Source organism: Photinus pyralis, unplaced genomic scaffold (genome assembly GCF_008802855.1).
Source record: "Photinus pyralis isolate 1611_PpyrPB1 unplaced genomic scaffold, Ppyr1.3 Ppyr1.4_LG1, whole genome shotgun sequence".
In the NCBI taxonomy this organism is placed as follows: Eukaryota; Metazoa; Arthropoda; class Insecta; order Coleoptera; family Lampyridae; genus Photinus; species Photinus pyralis.
In genome coordinates this window covers 51,003,678-51,028,593 of record NW_022170249.1, presented here as the reverse complement: position 1 = coordinate 51,028,593, position 24,916 = coordinate 51,003,678, and the positions used below count along the sequence as shown (strand labels likewise).

At 35.8% G+C, this 24,916-nt stretch overlaps 1 protein-coding gene and 1 long non-coding RNA gene across 4 annotated transcripts; one reads left to right on the top strand and one right to left on the bottom strand.

Annotated features, from left to right (window-relative positions):
• The first annotated feature begins 282 nt into the window (after positions 1-282).
• On the top strand, positions 283-9,867 carry LOC116159296 (mitogen-activated protein kinase kinase kinase 15-like). 2 transcript variants are annotated; one of them, XM_031472251.1, is made up of 5 exons: positions 283-768; positions 882-944; positions 1,058-1,460; positions 1,517-1,798; positions 9,281-9,867. In XM_031472251.1, exons 1-5 carry the CDS (start codon positions 629-631, stop codon positions 9,608-9,610), a joined length of 1,218 nt encoding a protein of 405 aa, XP_031328111.1. In that variant the 5' UTR covers positions 283-628; the 3' UTR covers positions 9,611-9,867. The 2 variants fall into 2 exon arrangements, with proteins under 2 accessions (XP_031328111.1, XP_031328112.1); XM_031472252.1 differs by having other exon boundaries at positions 285-820; positions 9,281-9,865.
• Positions 9,868-17,156: 7,289 nt separating this feature from the next.
• Positions 17,157-17,476, bottom strand: LOC116159251. Of its 2 annotated transcripts, none has more exons than XR_004142928.1 (2): positions 17,242-17,476; positions 17,157-17,188 (listed from the first exon to the last, which is right to left on the bottom strand). It is a non-coding gene; the product is annotated as an uncharacterized LOC116159251 (long non-coding RNA). The 2 variants fall into 2 exon arrangements; XR_004142927.1 differs by having other exon boundaries at positions 17,169-17,194.
• Positions 17,477-24,916: the final 7,440 nt, after the last annotated feature.

Genomic DNA, 24,916 nt, shown 5'->3' with positions numbered 1-24,916 from the left:
CGCTAAAAACGAATATGGCTAATTTCGGATGGGAATTTCCGAATTTTTAAAACATCATTTTACTAAGCCCTAAAATACGCAACTTTTTTCTAATTTAACCGAGTGTGTATCTCGAAATGCTGTTCATTCCTATCTGGGACAACTGTATTTGAAGAAGTGATTGCGTTTTTAAAATCAGTGGCAAATGTTCTAGTCGATTTTGTGAGCTCATGACCTATAAAATATTTCAAAACTACGTATCTTTAGGTATTAGAAGAAAAATGTGTCTTATCTGGGAAAACAATGTGTGACGCAATGTCTTAGCGGCGATAGAGTGTGCTTCCGTAAACAAACAATATGCGATGTAGATATTAATTAATTAATAGACACACTCTAAAGATTGTAAACTAATTAAACCCTTCAGAAGATTTATCAGTCGTTAAATTTTGACGACTCTTAACGACTACAAGAATCAAAACAGATAGATCATTTTTATGCAAAGTGGTAGTCGAGATTAAAAAAACTGCAATTTTTGACAGTAATGCGTCGTATAGGATAATAAAGGAATATATTTTAAAATCAGCAAGTGACTGTTCTGGTGTCTGCACCAGTTGTAACCCAAACAGGAAGTAATAGAATAAAACTGATAATGATAAGCACACCATCCTTCCTTTTCACGGAAATTGTGCGCAAAGTTTTCCTATTATTTATATTTTATTTATATGACATGAATCTTTACAGTCTTCTTTCTCTTATTAACGCAGATGATTTTAGTTTTAAGTACTCTTGGTAAGGACGATGATTGATAACCTTTAACCTTGCGTAAATATTTTGTGAGCGTGTGAGTCTTGTTTATATTTTTACCTGTGTTTGCTTTATTGTGGTGTTAATTGTGATTGCAGCTCACATAGCAGAGGGTCCCTTTTACCGCCAATACAAATGCCTGCCGCTCTCTCTTTCAACAGGTAACCATTGCTTTTACCTTCGTTACAATTTCCAATCTTACTAACTCGTCTTTTCTTAACCTTAACGTATTCAACCTATTATGGCGAATTATGTGGACCGTTTTCCTTGACAGTTTGGCGTCTACGCCTTCCCTAGACATGGACCCAGACTGTGACAGCCAACAAAGAAGGGGATCCACGGGCACTCTTCTATCGCCAGAGGTCGACGTAGGAATAGAGACCGACGGATTTTATCTTTTAAAAAAAGACTCCCAGCGAAGGACAACGCTCGCAAAAGTCCTGGCGCAAGACGGCGCAAAGATTTGCGAGCTTTGGATACAGAAAATTAGAACAAAGTATTTAGGCGAAACAGTATTAACGTTGCAGCATTTAGCTAAGCTTATGGGTGGCTTAAAAGAATATTTAACTGAACAGTCGTTAACAGTTATTGAAACAACTGTGAGACACTTGAAGGAAGAGCTAGACTTTGACGCTACCGCAATAAACCAACTGCAATTTGCCATATATCTATATCAAGTTAGTATTTGGATCTACGCAACTAGTTTGAAATCTCCATTCTATTTCTTTTACAGGAATCTGTAAACGAGGTACTTCGACGTCACCCTATTAAACCGCATTGGATGTTTGCTTTAGACAATCTGGTGAGATCTGGTGTTCAGGCAGCTATTACAGTTTTATCTCCGGAACTAGGCGAAAATTTAGCAAATCATAGTTCTCCGAGTACGGTCAACTCTGCGAAATCGAGCAAGAGTTCAGCTGGTTATGACTACCGCGATCAAGTGGTTCAATTGCGTGCAGAAAATACTCGTTTACTACAAGAATTAATAGACAGTCACAAACAGTATCAGACGTTGGTAAGTGGCTTTAGTTATTTCTTATAACGGGCGATCAAAAATAAGTGACTAGTGACTGTCGATTGTTGACAATTTATAAATATTCCAAACTTTCCATAAGAATTACGAATTCACAATTTAGTTTTCTATAATTCATTACTTTAGCTGCTCGCATATTTGAGCAAACAAAGAATTGACGTTAGCCGGGCGCATAATTGCGCACCCCTTATTTTTAATTAATAGCAATTAACGTTGGTCAGAAACATAATTACGGAAAGGCTACATTTTAGGTAAGGCAAGGTATTGAACATGAGCGCAAGGCATAATTGCGGCAGGCTAAATTTTAATTAAGCATATCTTGAATTACGCCCCCTTGATGGGAGATGCATTTATTTCGAGGCAGTTAGACCATACGTACCTTTCGTGAATTATAAAGCCTACATGCAAATTATAAACTAAATTAATCAGTGGTAAATGAAAAGATATTGAAGTGCCTAATAATATTGCAAATTTTGACTACTCTACAATCGAGTTTCTATAACCTCCCGCATCCTTTACAACCAAAATATCAATTTCTTTAGAACCATCTTAAACTATTCCACTCTCGAAACGAAAGTTTTTTTTTCTGTTATTGCTTTAATCGCATAACCGAATTCTATGTAGGGATCACCTTTAAACATTATGAGAATTTATTGGCATAGAAACCAATACTGTTTTCCAGTGGCGGCTCGTGTGTTACAAATACAGAGGTTCTGCAAGCTCTGCACTTATATTTGTTGAACCCCGAAAAATTCCTGGATTCTCCGAGACACTCGTCTCTTCATGTCCTCGCAGTGCCAATTCAAACATTTCACAAATTTGTATGTAGTCAATCACTTTAGTTAGTAGATTTCGCCATTTCTTCCTTAATTTTTGTTAATATTTACCCAATAGGCAGAATCTAGTTGTTCTCTATTTACTGTGGCGTGGCTAGTAAAGCGTGTTATGTAAATAGGATCGGCATGTTTCCTTATTTTTTACTCAAATGTGTTAAATATCGGTGACTCTAATTTGTGTACACGATTTATTTCCGCCAAACAGTGCACACGGGAAAGAGAAGAGAGCATTTTTCTTATGGCACCCACATATCGATTCGTTTCTTAACATACAATTCGCGATTAAATTGTCTATATACTGTTTATCACTCGAGCCTTCTTCTTCAATGGAAATATAGGCGAAATGGACGTCCGTCTTGTTTTAATTTAATTTTTTTCGTAGGTGTTGTTTATAAACTTTTTAACATTTAATAAACTAGGAATTTCTAATGCGAATATCAAAATAAACAAAAAAATAGGTAGGTATAACAATACGCGAAAACTTTAAAATTGATCCGCAAGTAACAATTTCTCACCGAGAACCGAGCTGGGGCTGCATCAGATGCAGTTCAAAATCTCGTTAAAGCTACACACTAAAAATAACCTCCGCGAGTGTCGCGAGGTGCGGGGAAACCTTGAATTTGGAGCGCAGCACCTTCTCGTATCGCACTGCTAAGTTTATATAGTCTAGTGCGCGGAGACTCATCGTTTACTGTGCTGGGAAACTATGCCACCTTTTAACTTCCGCGCTTGTCGCGCTTTATTTTATTATTATAGGTTTAACTGTAAAGCTTATTTTTTAATTTTCTGGTGGTTCTGCAGCTCTGCAGCCCTTATACACCAGCCGCCACTGCTGTTTTCTTAGAAAATAGTTTTAGAAGTAGAGAAGTTTAGTATTATTCCCTGAGCACCTCGCTGAGCACCAAGATTGCATCCAGAGGCGCTTGTGCCGAGGGTTTTAAGGTGCGAAGACAATAATTAACTTCTCTACCATCCGTGGTATATGTATACTATTTTTTTCACTACTACTACTTGAAGTCTTCTAAATTAACATATTATATTGATAAGAAAGTGAACGGTTGGACAGAATTTTTTGTTTATTAATCTAACATGTGAATCAAGTGCGTGGAAGTACAAGTCAAACAGGCCGTATTTTGTTCTGTCATTGAGATATTTTCAAAGAGTAATTTCGTTCGAATTTTTTTAAAATGTGATAATTTTAGGTATGTAATTTCTCTGGAAATGGCGGATGGTGGCAATTATTCATTTTAGAGAACTTGTCTAAACGTTTATTGAGCGAAATTTCGGGTTGTGTTTTCTAAAAGTGACAGCGTGACAGTTCTCATTATTGACTACTATACTCTGTTTTTTAACTAGGAAGACGGATTTAAAAACCTGATTTACACTGAAAATGTCACTAGAATCTAGTAACAAAAATAATAGACTCATTTTATACAGACATGTATTGTGGGTTGCGTGATGTGATTTTCTTTCACATTTGGATAGATTTCATTATTTATGCTTTTGGGTTATTATTTGGTAGGAACTCCTTTATATTATGCATACATCATACTTTTAAAAGCGAATTATAATAAATAGGTAATACATTGATAATAGGTAATCATCCTGCATACATTTTTTGGCCTTTGAAACATTATTTTGAATTGTAGTTTTAAATGTTTTATCAGTTGTAATACTACACAATCCACATTACAATTTACAACAAATGTTAAGTTATTGAACAAATTCAGAACAATGGAATTATACTCATATTATTAAACAGCACAGTTCACTGCTTTATGTATTTTCCGAAAGTTCACTAAAACTGTCACTGTCCTCCGATCCGAGTGAAGTAATTAATGGTTCTATAAGTGTATCCATTAGGCCATCCAATCTACACACATTATTTTCTTCCTTAATAACGTGTTGCACACAATTCCGCCAATCGTCAGAGCTCACATTTGCAACAGCGTTATGACCACCGGAACGTTTCGAAGGGGTAACAATCCCAGTACTTCGATATTCTTTAATTATCCGGTATACTGTAGATCGTGCATCTCCTAAATATGTGTGATACTTTAATAACCAAATATATACCTATATCATTATTTACGTTACCTGTGGTAGATGCAATCTTTAACACAAGCGTACCAAAATTCATATCCGGAGTATCAGCCAACATTTGTTTATGTGTTTATAATAAACTGCTTCTCGGAGACTGATAAAATGATCCAAGTTGAAGCGACTACGTTTTTTCAAAGGAGACAAGCTTGCTTTACTGGTACTTGGAGTTTGAATCCATCACTAATGCCAGTACACTTAGGACGCGAAATATCAACTTTAGTTCTTAAATGAACTGGTTTTTTTGTTAAAATTTATGCAAATGGACTCAGAACACACAAAAACTCAAAAATAAGTGCAACAGTTAAAGGACGAGACTCGCGATTAAATTTGACAGTTAAATCATGTCAATAGCAATTTTACCTGGGTGTAAAACGGGCGCAGCGCGAGCCAATAGAAACTAAGATTTTTTGCGGGAACTTTTAAATCCGTCTTCCTAGTTAAAAAACAGAGTATACTAGTTAAGGTTGTTTTGTTACCCAATAAATGAAGTTATACATCACTGGATGGCAGCACGTGTACAAGTATTTACGTAGCCAGTTTTACACAGCACAATTTGTAATCTCACGTCCGCCTTACGCAGCACAACTTTTAAAGTATACTACTCTATGACAAGATATAGTACATATCGTTAGTAAACTATAGTCCATATGCGCAGCAATGTAACATAAATTATTAAATCGTAAATGAAACGTCATTTATAACGCGACCAATAGTTGTATTTAATAATATGCACCTGAAATGCAATGTAAAAATCCGTTCCCTACGAGTGAAAGTTTCTCAAAACCAGCCGTACGGAGTCAGCGGTTCTCAATACAACATCCGTTGCGCTATAAATGACATTTGATTTAAGACTTATAATATATATTGGTCATCATATGGTGTAGGTACCTTTCTCAATATTTATACCTGAGAAGCATAAATAATAAAAAATACACGTTTTGAAGCACCACGAAGCCAAATCAAACAAAATCTGGATTATCTCTATCTGTCTATCTGTCGGTATTCTCATTTTCAGGTAAACGACTGAACCGATTGGAACCAAATTTGGTACATACATATATGTTTAGACATACATAAAAGAAAGAGCAGAAAGCTTTTGGGTAGAATCACGCATGTGCAGATATGCCGGTAGTATAGGTAAATGCTGCGATAAGTTTGCCTTTACTAGAAGCACATATGGTTAAAATTTCAAAAAAATAGCCGATTAAGAAAGATGATATCGCTCAGCTTCCGCATGACACATTTAATTTTTACTATGTGCCTTGTTTTTCTTTACTAATTTCAAAGAAATTACTATAAAGTTGGCACATTGCGCAGTATGCGTATGCGCGCATCTGATATTTACCATATATGCGATATGTCGCCAAGCGGAAAACATATTCTTGGTAACGATTCTACTAGTTGTGTGTCCATTGGTAATATCTTAATAAATCAACAGTTGTCTTCTGTACGCGCAGACCATACGCATATTATGTTTTAAATGTAGGTACCAGGTTAGTAGGTATTGTTTCTAACAAGAAAAGAGATATAAAGGATGATGAATATGTAATAATACCAGAGACATGGAAATAATACCTACATAACTGGTTTTAACTTTACCAGCCGCTGGTCAGGCGCAGGAGCAAGCAATTGGTGTAAATTTTCTTGGTTCTTGGTTGTTATTATACCCTAAGCTACCGAATGCAAACAGAACGAACTAAATATCTTGAAAACTGTAAGAGTAGATGCAGCTTCGTGTGGACGGACGGAGAAAGTGGCAATAATAGCGCCTTCCAACATGTATTGGAAAATGCCCTAGAACTGCCCTCTGCCATATTCGCTATGCGCACCACTTTTTTGTAAGACGAACATTTGGTGCAATATGTTTAGGTTATTTCAACGATGAAGTGCGCATAATTTTTTTTTAAAGTCACACGAAGAAACTGTCCGCAATTGCAGTTCCAAATATAACATTTTGTGGGGACCAGGCTTTTCACACGCCCGTTTAAGGGTGCATCTTTGGAAATACAAAATTAGAAATAATACATTCAAAATCCCAGATAGTCTTACTTGTTGTGTTCATAAGAAGAAAATGTAACTAAAAACGCAAATTTGGTACCGTTCGGGGGTGTAGCTCGCCCAAGACATAGATTAAAAAATCTATGTCCAAAGCGACACATTTTATCTGCGTCGTGCAAGTACTGGTTGCAATTTTAAAAATGTCCCTCTTTTTTAATTAAAAACTTGTTTCCAGCCCCACCCCCATTAACCACCCTTAATCAAGTTCTTAGGGGATTGACATTTTATCTGTGGCATTATTAAGAGGTAAAAAACATAAGTGTTTTATGAGATCCGATTATCGCTATTGTGGTACATATCAGAGCCCCACTCTAGCCTCAATATTAGACCAAAAAATCCGATACAACTGAATACCGAACGATTCTTGAGATCTTCGCACGTGCATCTTTTTTACAACGCAGGGATTGATTCTGTTCCACCAGATCAGCATAGCTTGTAAAACAAATGTTTGAATTAGCATTACTTTTACTTTTATACGAGGTGGGAGGTGCATATACATACAAAATTTCATTTAAATATAACAAATAAAAAAATTGGGATTGCTCAAATACAAAAGCACATGCGCAATTTTTTAAAAATTCATCTACTAACACAGAAAACCGGATATTCATATGTTCTTTGTAACAAGAATTATAACAGAACCCTTTTTTGTAGGTTTGGGCAGTTTTTGGGTTGTAACTTTTTGGCCCGTTAGTCTACATAGCCGAAAAACAATAGGGACCTTTCTTATATCCTGAAGAACATGTGTGTCTATTTTCAAAGCGATCGGACGTTTCTACACAAAGTTATCGTGCACAGGGACAGACAGACGGACAGCAATACAAAATTATAAACGATCGCGAGGGTCGTTAATAATAAAATATTTCTATAAAACCCAAGGACCTTGATAAAACCAGCACATTAAAAGTTGACCAATATATTATGTATATATAATATACTACTATAAGTATTGACATTGATTATACACACTATAAATCAAGTGTATTGATAAGAATCCCAAAATAGATCATAATTCAAACACAAAGCCAGTTCAGGTGATGTATTGTATAGTATACCTGAAAATTTGACAGAGCAAGAATAGGTCTGTGGAATAAATTACAATCCTGTTTGTAGCATAATGTAGGACGTATCTAATTACGATAACAAACAAAACACCACCTTTATCTCTAAGAACAAGGTCAGTCTTTGGCGATAATATCCATGTGATAAATTGATGTAAGTATATTACAGGTTGCTATTCTTCGTTAATAGGTCACTGCGTTACCTAAACGTCCACACTGTATACAGACTTTAGCTACACGCTAACAGCGCCATCTTACACGAAATCCACAAATTAAATTACAGGAAAAACATGTGGAATTTGATGGCGGTAACTCACATTTTAGCGATCAGGCACTAAAATGTACAAAACTTGAAAAATAAGTAAGTTTCATCCGAAACCAAAATACTACATCATTCTTCAGGGTACTACTTGTGACAAGACACTAATAGTTTGCTACACTATTTGATATTTATTTAGTGGTGTACCTTTAAAGGTTACGTAATATTTTTTTTTCTTTTGTATTAATGCGAAATATGTATCTCATCACGTAGTTGTCTCAGATGAAGGTGTTACGAATTATCTTTTACGAAAAAAGTAAAAATATTTTGAAATTTGTACATTTGAAATTTGAATTTATATTAACCTCACATTTTGGTGTTAATCCCCCCTTAATAATGTCCACATTATTACAATACTGCCGAGAAAGCCTACTTTACAAGTGGAAAAAAGGTTAATAATCATGTCATGAGACGCCACTAGTGAAAAATTGCTATTTGTGTATTAAGAGCGCAAAATGATATTGTCGATTGAAAGAGACAGTTGAAATCGAAATCGACAATCAATTTGCGCTCGAATTACACACAAGATTTTTTCTACAATCGAGCAATTCACATATTTCCAAAAATATACATCTTTCACTGTGACATCTTAGATCATCTTAGATGTCATTTACTGGTTGTCATTGGATACTCTGAGCAATGCATATTTGATTTATAGTTAATAATTGGGAGAGCGAGCGTTTTTTTTATTTTGTCGCTTAGTGACTTTCCTAGAAAAAGATGACGTTTGCGTTATCACATACGAGCGCAAATGCCTACTCTGACTATATGTAGAAAAATATTTTTGTTAAATCCAATAATTAAAAATGTGTAAAATTGAAAGAAATTGTCTTGAACGGTTTCCCAAAAAAGTCGTATCTGACACTTGCCATGAAAGTCGACAACGCATGTATCGTTAGCATTGCAGTTTGTAATGAATAAATTAAAATTATTTGCAATATTTACCTTCTTCAGAGCAATTTTTCCTTATTTTAGTTGTCATTTATGGCGCAAATGTTCGTGATTTTTAATGATATAATTATGATTGTTGCGCCATGATAATTGATATTTGAAATTTGTTATTAGACTAAGTACCATCATATTTTAGGTAAAGCTATCAATTGACAATAGCCAGCAACAGGCCCAAGCTCTCAGACAGATTCTGTCATGCCGTTGTCAACAAAGAGATGACGTACAAATCGACCAACGTTTACACCAATGGTTGCAGGGACTCGAATTAGACGACGTAGGACAAAAGTTAATCAATGAGGGTTTTACTTTAGAAGAAGTATTGTACATTATTAGTAGAGAAGATTTACATAAGGTTGGCCTACGAGGAGGTCCTGAGCTTCGCATTTGGCGAGCGATCGTTCATCATCGGCAAACATCACCGTCTTTATGCAATGGAGACATTTCAGAAATATCTGGTACAGTTTAGTTTGCCTTTTATTTTTGTTCAAGACTGTTTTTTTTTATTTTAACGAATAGGTTTTTGTTTTAATTTATAGATTTTATTTGCGAAACACCTCTAATGTTCCATATTTTTAACAATAATGATTATTATTGTTTTGTTACTAAGTGCCTTAAAAGTAATTTTATTTTTTTAAGTGTTGTTAATTTAATTGAATTATGTGTTTTATTTGTATATATGCTGGCATATTTTATTAGTACTTGGATACATAGCAAATTTTATTTACATCTTACTGTGAGTTACAACATTTGTTACTACCAAATGTTTTGTCTTGTTCAGTTTTTTTTATTAATAAATGCATATAATACTCACCCTTAATTATCGCTATCTGATATCCCTCTAATAAACGGATATGTAGTCATTTTGGTATACAATAAATAGTAAATGATTAAAATTGCCACCACCCCGGAATCAAGTAATAATGATGTTTTAACTTTAACCAGTGAGTTTTTTATCTTTTTTTTTCGTTTCTTGTCATCAAATAACGTAAACGTAGTCATTGCTGACTCGTGTCATATTAAACTATAAAGAAAACAAAAACATGCAAGTTGAGTCTATACCAACCTTGGTTGAGTCTTGCGTTACACAGCATCAACTTTAGTTTTTATATAACGCAAATCGGCACAGACTAGGCCCCCCTTCACGTGCAGTTCTTATCTTGAATTCTTGGCGCGCGCTCCCGATGTGTGACATGCGTTGCATCTACACGTTCGCGCTTGATTTTTAATTTATTTCAGTTTTATTCTGTTCCCGGGTCTAGTAGTGCAACAGTGCTGTTAAAGAATAAGTTTGAAGAAGAGGAAAGCAATTGCTTTTTTGTTGCTGGTGGACGACGAAAGAGAAGTAAGAAGAAAGAGAAAAAAGTATTGGTCGAAACTATGGTATTTGAGAAGAAATGAATCCACACACATTGATTTGTTAAAGGAGATAAATCAAACAAACCCTGAAACCCGGGAAACATAGGACTACCCATTCTAAATTTCATCAATTACATTCTACTAAAGCTATCTCTCTTTTGCACACCTTAAGCGTACTACCTCCACCTTTGTCATATTGTGTCAATCCCGATGTGAGAACTGAGCGCATCTACATGCTCACATCTTGCTGTTGCTGCATGTCAGTTCGCGCCAGGAATTTAGTCTGATTTGATTTCTTCGCTCCGCGCCGCAACTGAAGCGCGCCTGGCATGTTTAACCCCTTCACGTGCGAGTTTGGAATTAACTGAAGGAGCGTCAGTCCAAAACTGACATAAAACTGCACGTGAAGGGGGGCCTTAAGAAAAAAAGTACATATCTGTACCCAGGGATGTACATTTTTAACAGTACGGCACATCACTTGTTTTAACTTACAAAAAAAAACACATTGAACAATCCAATCGTGTTTTCTATTACCCACAAATAATTCCCTTTTTTTTATTCAGTTGTGAATACTTGAACAGTAAACAAACCTAATATTTCAATATTCATTTTTAAAATTTTTCTACATTCACAGTGCTATTAATTTAGAAGTAGACATAAGGATTTCCTATGTCTACTTTTAAATGACAAAAATGCTTCTGAAAGGCGCGTAATTTTATACAACCAAATAACATGCGCGCGCATTTTGCATTGTCATTCTAGATTTTAATAAAAAACGACAGCAAATAGTATGCTTTAGGTTATGATGACATTCAATTTCAAATCCTCCGTTAAAGTTGAGGGTTGTTTACGGTGTCGTATGAGGATCGCATTTAGATAACCACTAATTTTAAAGCTATCAACACAGAAAATAAGTCTCTGACGCTCTTTAAACTATTACTGGCACTGTACCAATTGACCATATCAACTTTTCCTTCAGTTGAATAAGTACATCGCACATGAACGAAAATTAAAAAAAAATTAAAACAATATTCTAATGTGATAGCAAATCTTCATTTGTTTTAAGAAGTTATTTTGTTTGCATAAAATTAGGCATCCTTCAGAAGAGTTTTTGTTTTTTAAAACTAGACATAGGAAATCCCTATGGCTATTTCTAAGGGCCGGTATTTCCATCTTGGGATAAAGTCAAGTATAAGATATCTTCCAGGTAAACCGACAGTTAGCCTCGCTTCGGGTATTTCGAACCTCGTTTAAATATTATCGGCAGGATAAGTTCTAGATAAAGTTATTGGGTAGATTTTCTGCAGTTATCAACATAACCCCAGGATATTGCGTCAAATTTCTAGTAAACTGGTGACGTTTTAAAAATTTGCGAAATTACCAACCGTACCTTTACTAAATAGGAAGAAAGAAATTGAAGTATATAAGTAGAAGTACGCAAATACATATTATGTTTTCTTGAAGGATAGGTAACCTATTTTAGATTCCAAATGGATCAAGATTTTCTTGACACAAGCACACGATTTTCAGATGTGCTGAAATTAGCAGTTCTTTTCTTTCTACGCGGTGCATTTACATCACGATTTTGGTTCATGTTCAGAGTACTCATAAGTAAAGCTTATTCTGTAATTTACGTTTGTCAAGTATATTACAAGTCACCGAATTTCTTTCCAAAACAAAAGCATTCGTTCAAATTGTCAAGTAGTAAGCTATCTTGCTCTAATATATGACCCTGCCGTTCGCTATCTTTTTCTATTACAGACTTCTAAAATCGGCAACATTGGCTAGGGTTAGGTAGCTATCTACGGGATATATTTATACCGCACGCTGATGCAAATACCCGCAGATAGATAAACGGAAGATATCAGCCGGTATAAGTTATTTTGCAGGTACGAATCTACTACTTTATCCGAAGATGGAAATACCGGCCCTAAGTGAATATGACTGTAGGTATACACATTTTATTATATAGTTTATGTTTGTTTTAAGAAGCTTTTTCAACACGCACCAAAACAGAGCTAATATGCTCCATGAGCTTTGATGATTAACCAATAGACCGCGGTTACTAAAACCAATCACGTCCGCAAAAGGGTCATTGATCAAAATCCACCAGATTTCAAGATTGCCGAGTTCGCGCTTCTCACGCTCGGTCGTGGCATCACTATGAACAAGTTTCATACAGCTGTTTTGGTCACGTAAAAGACATTAAAATTGTGCTATCGTTCGTCAGGCTGTTGTCAGTAAATTTTCCTATGCGATTCAGCTACTGCAGTGACTCATCCGGTAAATAGTATACTCTACTCTGTTAGCTGTAAATGTTGGCAAAAAGTCTAAGTTTGTGATACCATGAGATGCCCCAACCTTAGCAACATCCTATGAATATGATTTATCAATAAGAAGCACTCTATGTATACATTGGCCCATATGAATAAAAGGGAGCAAATCCTTATAATTGTAAAATTCAAAGTAAATACTCGTAAGTGCTCCTTCACACTGGACACAATGCGGTGCTGCTAAACAAACCAGTATGAAGGGGCACTTATGAGTACTTACTTTGAATTTTGCAAGTATAAACATTTGCTCACTTTTATTCATACGGACCAATATGTTATTTACAAAAAGCTGCCAACCGAAATCTGGTGGGATTATAGAAAAGATTATGAGATGGCCGGAATTTCTCCGAAGACAACCATCTGCACGAAGCACACACTTTAGAAGGAGCTGCAATACCATGATTTGAACACAAATATGCGCACTACCAATTAACTGTTATCTGTAGTTAGTACATGTTCAATGAATGTACTGTTTGTGTTACAGAAATAGCTATTTGTGTATTACAAAGCCATAGAACAACACACTTAGAATGAAAGCTGTTAAGGCGGCTCCACACGCAACGAAAAAACCCAAGGCATGCCTCGAGGCGCAAGACCTCAAGGAAAATCTCTATGTGTGTATGGAGAATTCTGTTGAGGTTTTCCTGCGCATCTGACGCCTGGAGGCCGGAAATTTCAATACAAAATCTCATTCGATTTGCCTCTTTTTTTATAGCGTCCCAAGGCCGATCGTATTGTGTGGATCGCCTCGAGGCGATTGTGCCAATCTTTCGGACTGAACCTCAGTTCTTTTAATAAATTTAGATGGGAGTAATATTTCCTTTTCTGTAACTAGTCTTTATAGTCCAGAACTTTCGCTTCACTCTTTTTTTATTACTTTCGACAGCTAACAATAATCCAACAACAGCAAGAACGTCGTCCGTCGACGTCAATTTTGCGCGAAACTGGCGTGCCTTAAGGCTGGTCTTCGTATATTCCGTTGTGTGTGGAAACATAGACCTCAAAATTCGACTCAAAGAGCCTGAAGAAATAAAAATAGCTACAGAACAATATAAATCTGCAAAAAGCTGTACCTACAGCAAGTGACACCAAAAGTTCCTCAAAAGAAATTAAATAATGACATACCACTAGAAATTAAAATAATAATTACACAGAAGAGACGTTGAAAGGTTCCACCCTGTATATACAGCTTACGACGATACATACATATTTGAGAGTTGGCAACCATGCAATTTCTAGGTGGGAAAAAAAAGCTGCTTGCGCCACCTAATAAGCACGAACGGGAGTTACGTTTGGCATCTTGTCTCGAATGGCGGTCGTGAACGTTTCGTTCCATAAATGGTTGTTGTTATTTTGTGTTATTTAATGCAGGTAGTAATTTTTGCATTTCTTTATATCGTATTTGTGTTTTGTATGCCGCATTTTATATTTGTTGTGTGTTTGAATCTCTGTTTTTGAAATTTACTTTGTTTAACCGCAATGCAATCATATGTGTGATACCGTTATGCTATGTTTTTTAATTGTTTACATTTTTGGTGTAATGTTTGCTTAATTTATGTTTATTGATGTTGATTACTTGGTCTTGTCCTTGAAGTTACATTCATATAAGTTTTCATTTTATTTTAATACTTATGTGGAAATTGCTGATTCGTTTGATGTGTGTACTGACTTGTTGTATGTTACTAACAATTTTCTCCGTGAATGAAGCAGTCTCGGGAAGGTGGAAAAAGAAACTGTAGTCTATATTTATGTGTTAGGGCACCTAATTCCGTGCACTGTCTTCGACATCCAACTGTAGGTTCGAAACCCCGAAACCAGGGGCGGACTACCCATCTTGCAGGAGCGAGATTACACTAATCAAAGCTCTTCAGTTTAGAATCTATGTGTGATAAATGAGTGGCGATTCAATAATTTCCACATATTTTGTTTTTAGTCAAATTTGCCTACAAGGCCATGTATAGTTTTCCATCTTGCTTTCAACAAAAGGACTTTATTGCACCAAAGATGAGTCACATCCTGTACTTTTAACCCTTTCTCAGAATCTTGGTAACTGCTTCTACCTGACCCATTGTCCCCAAAAACTTGCTTTTAACCTTGAGTGTAACCATCCTTGTGTATATGCATTTACTATCTTTGTTAACTACTGCTTAAACTTTTACAAAATATTTTGTTAATTAACTTTTGGACTGTTTTAATCAAACTGCAAGGTTTTTCTTACGTCGTACTCTTTTTATCCTTGGCAGTGACTTTTGCGAGAGTACGACACCTTTTGGCTTTGTTTGTTTTGTTTATATTAATGTACATCAACTAAATTTCCGGGTTTTCACAATCATGATAGTTACGATCATTAATTAAACAAACTTCTCACAATTTCAGTGTTTTATTTAAAATTCCTTCCCTACTGTGCTTCAGGTCAAAGCGTTGTCTACAACTAACGTAAGGAGGCCCTGCCTTAGATGTTTTATCACGTGCCACTTTTCAAATTTAAGCGGGTACTTGTTTAGTTTTAGAGGGAATAGTCATTCGGGTGGCCATTTTTAAACGTTGCCGGGTTTATTTTATTTCCGTGTTCTTGTAGTGTGAGATTAGCGTAGAACCTGGGGGTTAAGTACACTACAGAATTGGTGCCGTTGACCAGGACGCATTGACCATGAAGTTTGTGGAAGGAACTTTGCCGATCTGAAATGTGTTTTGTTATTTACATTTTTGTTTATCCATCGTGTGTGTACCCGAACATACTGCTGTTGTATTTTATTATGCAGGGGTAGCGGAAGAAAAATCTCCAGTTACCGTTCCAAAGGAGATTCCTACAAGGGAGTATATGATGGTTGACGCAGTGGGATGTCCATTAAATCATCCTGAAGCAGAGGTTTTGGTGGAACAAGTTGCTTTACCGTACCTCCTGTGAAAATTTTCCCAAATCAGAGTTAGTAGGGTGATCCATGTGGTGGATGTTGGCGGTGAAATAATTCGCAAGGCAAATACATCAGGTGAGTCTGTTTGTTCTTATTATTCCACCTTCAAAACAAACGTGTCACATGACCATCGCTGTTTGATGCAACTACAGGAGCTTGTCATGCTTGAGGACGTGTTTTTCAACTGGGGTTCCAATTGTGTGGTTTTTTTGGTTCCCTTGCCGATCTTAGAAGTGTTCCAGGGTTTTGATTCATAGAAAGGTGAATGGTGGCGAGAGGACCCTCATGACACTTTTAGGGGCGATTTTCTTTAAGTGCCAGTGACCTCAGCGACTTCAGCACCCAGGAGAATGGAAGTTTATTTTACTGTTTTCAAGTGGCATTTATTGTTGTTGACTCACGGAGCAAGTCTCGATGTTGCGGGCCCATTAGATCAACAATACGGGGAATTTTTGCACAGGTTTTGCTGCATTGATTCCAGCATTTGGTGCAGTTACATGTCACAAGGTTTTATAGAGGGGGCTTCCGAGGGATTTATAAGGACAACAGGTTTTAGGTGGCGTCATTAGAGACAAGTTTGGGACCTGTTTGCATTTCAGTTGGTTGATTTCGGATGAGGATTGCAGGGGCGTGTTGCGAGAGTTCATTCCAGTACAGTTGCACTTGGTTTTATTTTTGTAGCTCGCTTGCAGGTTTTTCGACTCCGATGCACACATCCTAACGGACAGTTTAGACATCGAGGATGCCAGTGAGAGCTGACTAATGCAGCAGTTTTTTTTCAAAGAATCAGCTTACAGCTTCGATTTTCATTTTACTGCTTTTGTAACATCTATAAATGGAGGGGGCCATGTCTATTTTGACACTTTGTGTCCCATTCTTCAGTTCTGCCCAGCAGATTGAAACGGGGAGTGTGCTGATGAGGGATGGATGTGGAGTCTCTGCTGCGGAAGTTCTATTGCAATTTGATTTTCGTTTCATAGGTTTTTGTTATGTGGACATCGGGGGCGCATTGCTGTGATATGGACTCTGCATTTGCAGGACAGTTGACATCTTGTTCCTCCTGTTTCGCATATTTAACTCGTGAATATACAAGTGATGCGGTCGTGTGTCGCTGTTTCCATTGGAGGTTACGTGCGGTGTTGGTGTCTTCCATTATCTTCTTAGGATCACGAGACAGTTGCCATTTTACAACGAGATTTGCTAGACGACTTGTTTTTTGTTGTTGTTTTTTTCAGTGCGACGGTATTTTACGTTCCCTTACTCTTACAGTTTCTCTCATTCTCGGAAAATGTGGTTGTGCATTATAGGGGCGAAGCAGAATTGGTAATTTTTAGGGAGAATCTACGGGATTGATGTACAGCTGTTAAGGTGGCCCCACTACAAACACACTGCCAGGTGTTTACGTTGGTTTTTTTTTTTCTCTTTGTCGATATCCAGTTCCTGTTACTTTTACAAGATATCAATGAAGTCCATTACATGTCGCTGTCCCTTACCTGTTTCAAACCTTTATCTCTGTTACAAGTTACCCTTACTTACTGGTTTTCCTTGAAATTAGTTCCAAGGTTTAGCTGTAGTATTGCAATTTGAAGTGTTAAGTATAATGCTGCACGGAATTATAGCTCGATTTAGTTGCCGGCTTTGCAGTAGATTTTTAGAAGGTAGAACAATGATTACTTATAATTGTAAAAGTGGAATTAGCCATCTTGAAAAAGTAGGGTTAAGGTACTGGTAGTGTAGGTCAAATGTACTCTGTGGTAGTTCATAGATCTCTTGTGTTTACCATACCTTTACTTTGTGTTGTGATAAATGATGGATGTGTCTCTGATACATACTTTTCTTTGTATACTAATACTTGTTCTGTTTTGTCATATGTATGGAGCCGCCACTCGTATTGCTGTCAGTCTATGGTAACGTCGAGATACTCCAACCTAAGCGATGGATGTTGAAAAACTCACGTGTGGAGTAGCCCACCCGATCCTTTTCCAAAGGGGCGTCTGAAAGGTTCCACCCTGTATATACAGCTTACGACGATACATACATTTTTGAGAGTTGGCAACCATGCAATTTCTAGGTGGGAAAAAAAGTTGCCTGCGCCACCTAGAAAGCACGAACGGGAGTTACGTTTGGGATCTTGTCTCGAATGGCGGTCGTGAACGTTTCGTTCCATAAATGGTTGTTGTTATTTTGTGTTATTTAATGCAGGTAGTAATTTTTGCATTTCTTTATATCGTATTTGTGTTTTGTATTCCGCATTTTATATTTGTTGTGTGTTTGAATCTCTGTTTTTGAAATTTACTTTGTTTAACCGCAATGCAATCATATGTGTGATACCGTTATGCTATTGTTTTTAATTGTTTACATTTTTGGTGTAATGTTTGCTTAATTTATGTTTATTGATGTTGATTACTTGGTCTTGTCCTTGAAGTTACATTCATATAAGTTTTCATTTTATTTTAATACTTATGTGGAAATTGCTGATTCGTTTGATGTATGTACTGACTTGTTGTTTGTTACTAACAATTTTCTCCGTGAATGAAGCAGTCTCGGGAAGGTGGAAAAAGAAACTGTAGTCTATAATTATGTGTTAGGGCACCTAATTCCGTGCACTGTCTTCGACATCCAACTGTAGGTTCGAAACCCCGAAACCAGGGGCGGACTACCCATCTTGCAGGAGCGAGATTACGCTAATCAAAGCTCTTCAGTTTAGAATCTATGTGTTAAATGAGTGGCGATTCAATAATTTCCACATATTTTGTTTTTAGTCAAATTTGCCTACAAGGCCATGTAGTTTTCCATCTTGCTTTCAACAAAAGGACTTTATTGCACCAAAGATGAGTCACATCCTGTACTTTTAACCCTTTCTCAGAATCTTGGTACCTGCTTCTACCTGACCCATTGTCCCCAAAAACTTGCTTTAACCTTGAGTGTAACCAACATTGTGTATATGCATTTACTATCTTTGTTAACTACTGCTTAAAACTTTTACAAAATATTTTGTTAATTAACTTTTGGACTGTTTTAATCAAACTGCAAGGTTTTTCTTACGTCGTACTCTTTTTATCCTTGGCAGTGACTTTTGCGAGAGTACGACACCTTTTGGCTTTGTTTGTTTTGTTTATATTAATGTACATCAACTAAATTTCCGGGTTTTCACAATCATAATAATTACGATCATTATTAAACAAACTTCTCACAATTTCAGTGTTTTATTTAACGTTCCTTCCCTACTGTGCTTCAGGTCAAAGCGTTATCTATAACTAACGTAAGGGGGCCCTGCCTTAGATGTTTTATCACGTGCCACTTTTCAAATTTAAGCGGGTACTTGTTTAGTTTTAGAGGGAATAGTCATTCGGGTGGCCATTTTTTTAAAACGTTGCCGGGTTTATTTTATTTCCGTGTTCTTGTAGTGTGAAGTTAGCGTAGAACCTGGGGGTTAAGTACACTGAACAGTATATTTGAATTAGTGTTTTATTTATTCTATGAAATACCTTATTTGGCTGCAAATTATAAAATTTATAAAATTTTTTAGTTCTTAAAAGCACATGTTGAAAATTGGTTATTACTTATGACAGGAGAAAAGTTATAGGTTATGGTAAGATTCATAGGCGTACGGTGTGACATGGGCGTAGTATGGGATGGGTTTCTGGTTGTAGGTTATGTATTTTATGGTTGTATTAGTGTTTGTGGATTGGTGTAATGTAATTGTAAATGTGTGAGTATGGGAAAATAGTGTTTTCATTGAGGAGAGTGTGAGGGTTTTGTGCTTTGTGTTTCTCTATTTCGTAGTGTTCGAGTATATTTAGTTTTGAAAATATTGCAGGGGTGTAGAAGGTATGTATGTTCTAGGTCGGTGTTGTGTTTGTGTTCGAGGAGGTGTGTGCCAACTGCTGATTTAGGTCTGTTGGATATGTGTTCTTTGAATCGTGTATTAATATTTCTGGTGGTTAGTCCTATATAATGGGCTTCACAGTCTTTACACTGAATTTTGTATATACCTGACTTGGTTAAGGGATTCTCTTTGGGTTTATTATTAGATAGTATTTTAGATAAGGTTGGGTGTGATTTGGAAATGATAGAGATTTTGTGTTTGTTAAGTGTTTTGTGGAGGTGTAAGCTTTTCAAAACTAAATATACTCGAACACTACGAAATAGAGAAACACAAAGCACAAAACCCTCACACTCTCCTCAATGAAAACACTATTTTCCCATACTCACACATTTACAATTACATTACACCAATCCACAAACACTAATACAACCATAAAATACATAACCTACAACCAGAAACCCATCCCATACTACGCCCATGTCACACCGTACGCCTATGAATCTTACCATAACCTATAACTTTTCTCCTGTCATAAGTAATAACCAATTTTCAACATGTGCTTTTAAGAACTAAAAAATTTTATAATTTGCATCCAAATAAGGTATTTCATAGAATAAATAAAACACTAATTCAAATATACACCCATACACATTTACACACACACACTTATACACCCTTACATGCCCGTTTTCACCTTACTTACTTTTTCAGATGTAACCCTAGTCAAGATGTTCCCGATGTACCTATTGTCTTCGTTAATGTAATTTTAATACTTTTTATCCAATTTTATTCAACTCAATGTCGCTGCATTTATATAATTCAAATTGACGGTAATAATTTTAATTCTGTGTTCAACTTCAAATTCATGTGATATATTTTTTAGCATAGCCTGATGATGGGTGGTTAAACCCGAAATCGATCGCTTTAGAAACAATAAACAATTGTGGTTCCTTTTTTTATATATTAAAGCAAATCTCAACGAACCCCAAAAAATGGAGAATTACATTACAAAGATATTTGCAATATTATAATTGAAAAAAACGTGCTACCTTTTTGAAGCTTTTTTTTCAGGATTACAACGTTCATAGCAATTTAGAGCATTTGGCGATTGAGAAATTCTACAAAATAACCCTTTTTCTAATATGGACCACCGACCGTATATAATATTTAGATATTTTCAAAGAAAATTAAATTCTGTATAAAAACTCTTTGATACAGAATCCACATGCATCTCTGAATGGAATATCCACAAATCAATGCGATTTCAGAAATTTAAAACAAAAATATAGAAAATCCTTCAAGCAAAAGTTCTATACTGTTGAGGAATGTATGGAAGCTCCTTAATCGCCGCTGAAACTGTGATCGACGGACCAAAAAAAGCAGGGACAAGCTTTAAAGATATACAATGCGATCAAAAATGACTCGACAGCCAATCATTTTTGATCGCCCGATATTAAACGAATATGTAAGTATGCAGGAGGTCCCAATGAAAATTCGACCCTCCTTCTCTGGAAAACCGGGCATTTTTCGGAGAATTTCCGAAACAGCTCAATTTTGATTTTGAGGGGGACGAAATATCTACAACATACACTAGGAATCTCCACCCTGTGGGTGTCACAGCAACTGCTCAAGAATGTGAAGTGCCACATCAAATAGGAGGCATTTTTAATTTCTATTCAACCACATTATTTTTTTTGCAATATATACTCGTATTTTACAATCATAGCGATAAACTCAATAAATTGGCGTACTGTTTGAAGGAAACACTCGAACAAATGTCACTGCAAGCAAAATTGTGCATATCGCATACGTTCGACATTCGTCTAGTTCTAAGATTTACTAAGACAATATTGCTCGCGCTAGTCTGTGTATTTCTGCTCGTTATTAATAGATGTGTCTATTTACTTAGGTAATTTGGCGTCCATTGTATACTCAAAATGGGAGATTGAATACGAGTAAATCCAAAGATCACAAAACCATTCCCATATAGGGTCCAGAACAAGAGAGGGATAATAAATAAATATCATTTAATAAACAGCTTAACGACAAAACACTACGTTTCGACACACGGTCATCATCAGGTGTTCTAAAACGATATAGATTTAAATTGAGGAGAGAACAATAACACTACTTACAATTTGTAAATTGAATAAAATAAAACGGTAACAAACATTAAGTGATACACCTACATGGGCAGTAAACCTGAAAACCAACCATTCACAACAGATGGTAGCACCAGGGTAAAATTGACAAATAGACGGGTTAAGAAGCTAAATTTTTTTTATAAACGTGTTGCCAAAACCTGGAAAAACCTTAAGGTTGGGCAACGATATGTATAAAGGCACTAACTTACGGTAACAAGATGTAAAATTTGATGTAAAACAACTAATGACATACCCACTAAAGGGTTATAACCTAAAAATACAGAATTAAGTTAAATAGTTAAAGTAATTATTTAAAACATACGCTAATAACACATTGTTGAAGGAATAGTAAACAATTTAAGAAAATTACATAGTGATGTGGTTAAATAACTTTAAACTTGAATAATCGAACATGTTGAAAGCAAGCCAAAACTGACAGTGAATTAAAATGACAGACTAGAGATAAGCAAAATTACAATAAAATGACGTCTAGCGAGTACAAGGCGTGGCAAAATTTTATGTAAGAATAGGAAATCCTTGTTGATACTAAGAGTTTCATTATGGGAGAGCTGAGGGCTAAATTTATGTGTAATTCATTTCTTTCATTTCAAGAAAGTTAAGTTTAGAACCTTTGTCACAATTATGAAGGACATTAAAATCAGAATGCGGATTAAAGGGGTGACCAGTATGGAGAATGTGGACAGCAAACGATGATTTAATACTATAGGAGTTGTTATTTTTAATACAGGAGAGGTGTTCTTTTATCCGGGTAGATGTTTTTAGAGATTGTTCAGCTTTAAATATTAAATTAAGGTTGTATTGTTTAAAAATATTCGAAAAGCAATTGGGGCCTTTGCCAATGAAGGGAACGGGGAAGAAAATTTTTGGTTGGTTGGTTGGTTCAAATATAATATCAAAAATTCCACTTTCTTGGCCAACATAAATGTTAAAACGACATTATTAAACGAGACGAAATGCACTCGTTTAAAAATGTTACACCTTTTGAAAGCAACACCACTTGATTTACATCAACAAAGGTTCTTTTCGATTCTTAAGCGTTGTAACAAATTGTACACATCTTTTCTCTGATGTAACTATACAAACTTCTGTGTAAGGCATGCTCAGTCACGTAAGTAATGTTACAATTACAATCTAGTAACGATAATCCATTTTGAAATTACACTAAACTGTCTTTATTAATTGATAACAAAAATTCGCTTCGTTTATTGTACAAGTAATTTAGTAGCTCCTAACATTTCAGCAAATGTACATGTACATTGAGCGCTGACTTCTGCGATTAAGTGATCTTGAAATGGCCGTTTTTGGATTCTGGTTACGTCAGGTTTCTTCAGATTCATGTACAATAGTAAGGGACCTATAATAACCAGTCTAGCATTTGCATCTCGGCGGCCCTGTACAACCCTACACTTCAAGTCTTGGAAAAACAAAGATAACTATGACAATTTGTTTTCTTACAATTGTCATTCGTTTAACACCTTGTCAAAAATTACAAAAATCAGGTACCGAGCTATGATCAAATTCCTTACTCCAGAAGGTGTCTCCTCAAAACATTAAAGATCGGTCGGATGAGGTGTATGGGGGAAATTCGCCACCTTATTCTGTAGTGAAAGATTGGGTAAAATGATTTCGAATGGGGAATGGGGTACTGGCTATCGGCATATGGACGGTGGCCCGTAGAAGGCAATCCTTAAACTTACCACTCAGTTGATTGGAGATATATATATATATATATATATATATATATATATATATATCCAATCAACATATCTGCTACCTAGGAAGTACGAAATCGTACTATCGCTTATTTATGTGCCGTACACCAATATCCCCTGCACTGGCTATCGAGATTTGGAAGGTAGCCAGTACTAGTGTAATCCTAATGGTATCAGAAAACTGATTTTACATTTAATCAATCCTTACGCAGTACTAAATGGTACTGCTGTTTGTTTATATCCTGGTTATCAATTTCTCGAGTACTGGCTAGCGGAATTTGGACAGTAGCCAGTACAAGGCAACTCTTAAAGGTACCAAGAAACTGATTGTGTATGTGTTCAGTACCCAAGAAGTACTAAATAGTACCGTTGTATATTAATGTGCGGGTTATCGATATCCAGTGTATACTGGCTAGCTTCCAAATCCCGCCAGCCAGTACATAAAAATATCGGCGTCCTTCATAGGTAGCAAATTTTTGCTGTCGTTTTAAGATAGTACTCAAACAGTACTACAGAGTACTGATATACTGGCGCGTACTGGCTACCTTCACGCACGCGATGACTCAAAGTGGTTTTGTGAAAGCACGACCTGACAATCTATTGAAGAAAATAGATGCATTCATGAGGACAGTATATTTGGCGTCAAGTGGAGAGTAAAAAGAGATATTTTAATAATAATAATAATTTATTGTCCAAACAGACTATCTAGTCTAAATACAGGACAAACTTAAATATTGTTCAATAAAAGCCGCACAGAAATATAGAAAAATTAACAAAAATGGAACAAAAATAATTATAATGATTTATTTAGATTTATAACTAAAGCGAAACAAAATTGTTAACAGAGTTATACAATAAACAAAATAAAGTCATAAATCAAAATACAATATTGGTAAATAAGAGAAATTGTATTAGTGCAATGGCAAAAGCAAAAAAGAAAAAGACAAAAATTATTGGATCATACATATTTTCACTTAGAAGTTTTACTAAATGTTTTTGGTATAATCCGAAGTGTAATCCCAGTAACAGTTTAGGCTCTTTTTCAATAGTAGTTGACATCCTACTGCGCATTACATTTTGAGAATGTTTTTTTGTTCTGTGATCATCTTGCATCAATTCAGGTTCATAATCATGGGATGGCACTGAAGAATTAGAAGAAATAGATAAACTATCGACCCGGTGATTAGCAAATAATTTTTTTAAGTTGTTGTCAACGGTAATTTTATTGCTTAAGTTGCAATATTTTGGAAGAAAAACACCTTTACTTGTGTGCTTCGTTTTAATATGCACTTGCACAGATTTGTCACAGTGTAATTTTATCTGCCAACACAGACTCAATAATCTGGAAATTATTCTGGGATTTACTTCATAACCATCACAGTGAAAGGTATTGTGCTTTGCTTCATAATCACTTGTTAGTGGAGGTTTGGGGAGTGCTAAGTAATCTTTGTCTCTTAATGCC

Bases quoted from the DNA above. Each gene is read 5' to 3' on its own strand.
- LOC116159296 (XM_031472251.1), top strand. From the start codon at position 629: ATGATAAGCACACCATCCTTCCTTTTCACGGAAATTGTGCGCAAAGTT. The intron at 769-881 runs GTAAGGACGATG...TTGTGATTGCAG, and splicing joins TTTAGTTTTAAGTACTCTTG to CTCACATAGCAGAGGGTCCC. The intron at 1,461-1,516 runs GTTAGTATTTGG...TTTCTTTTACAG, and splicing joins TTGCCATATATCTATATCAA to GAATCTGTAAACGAGGTACT.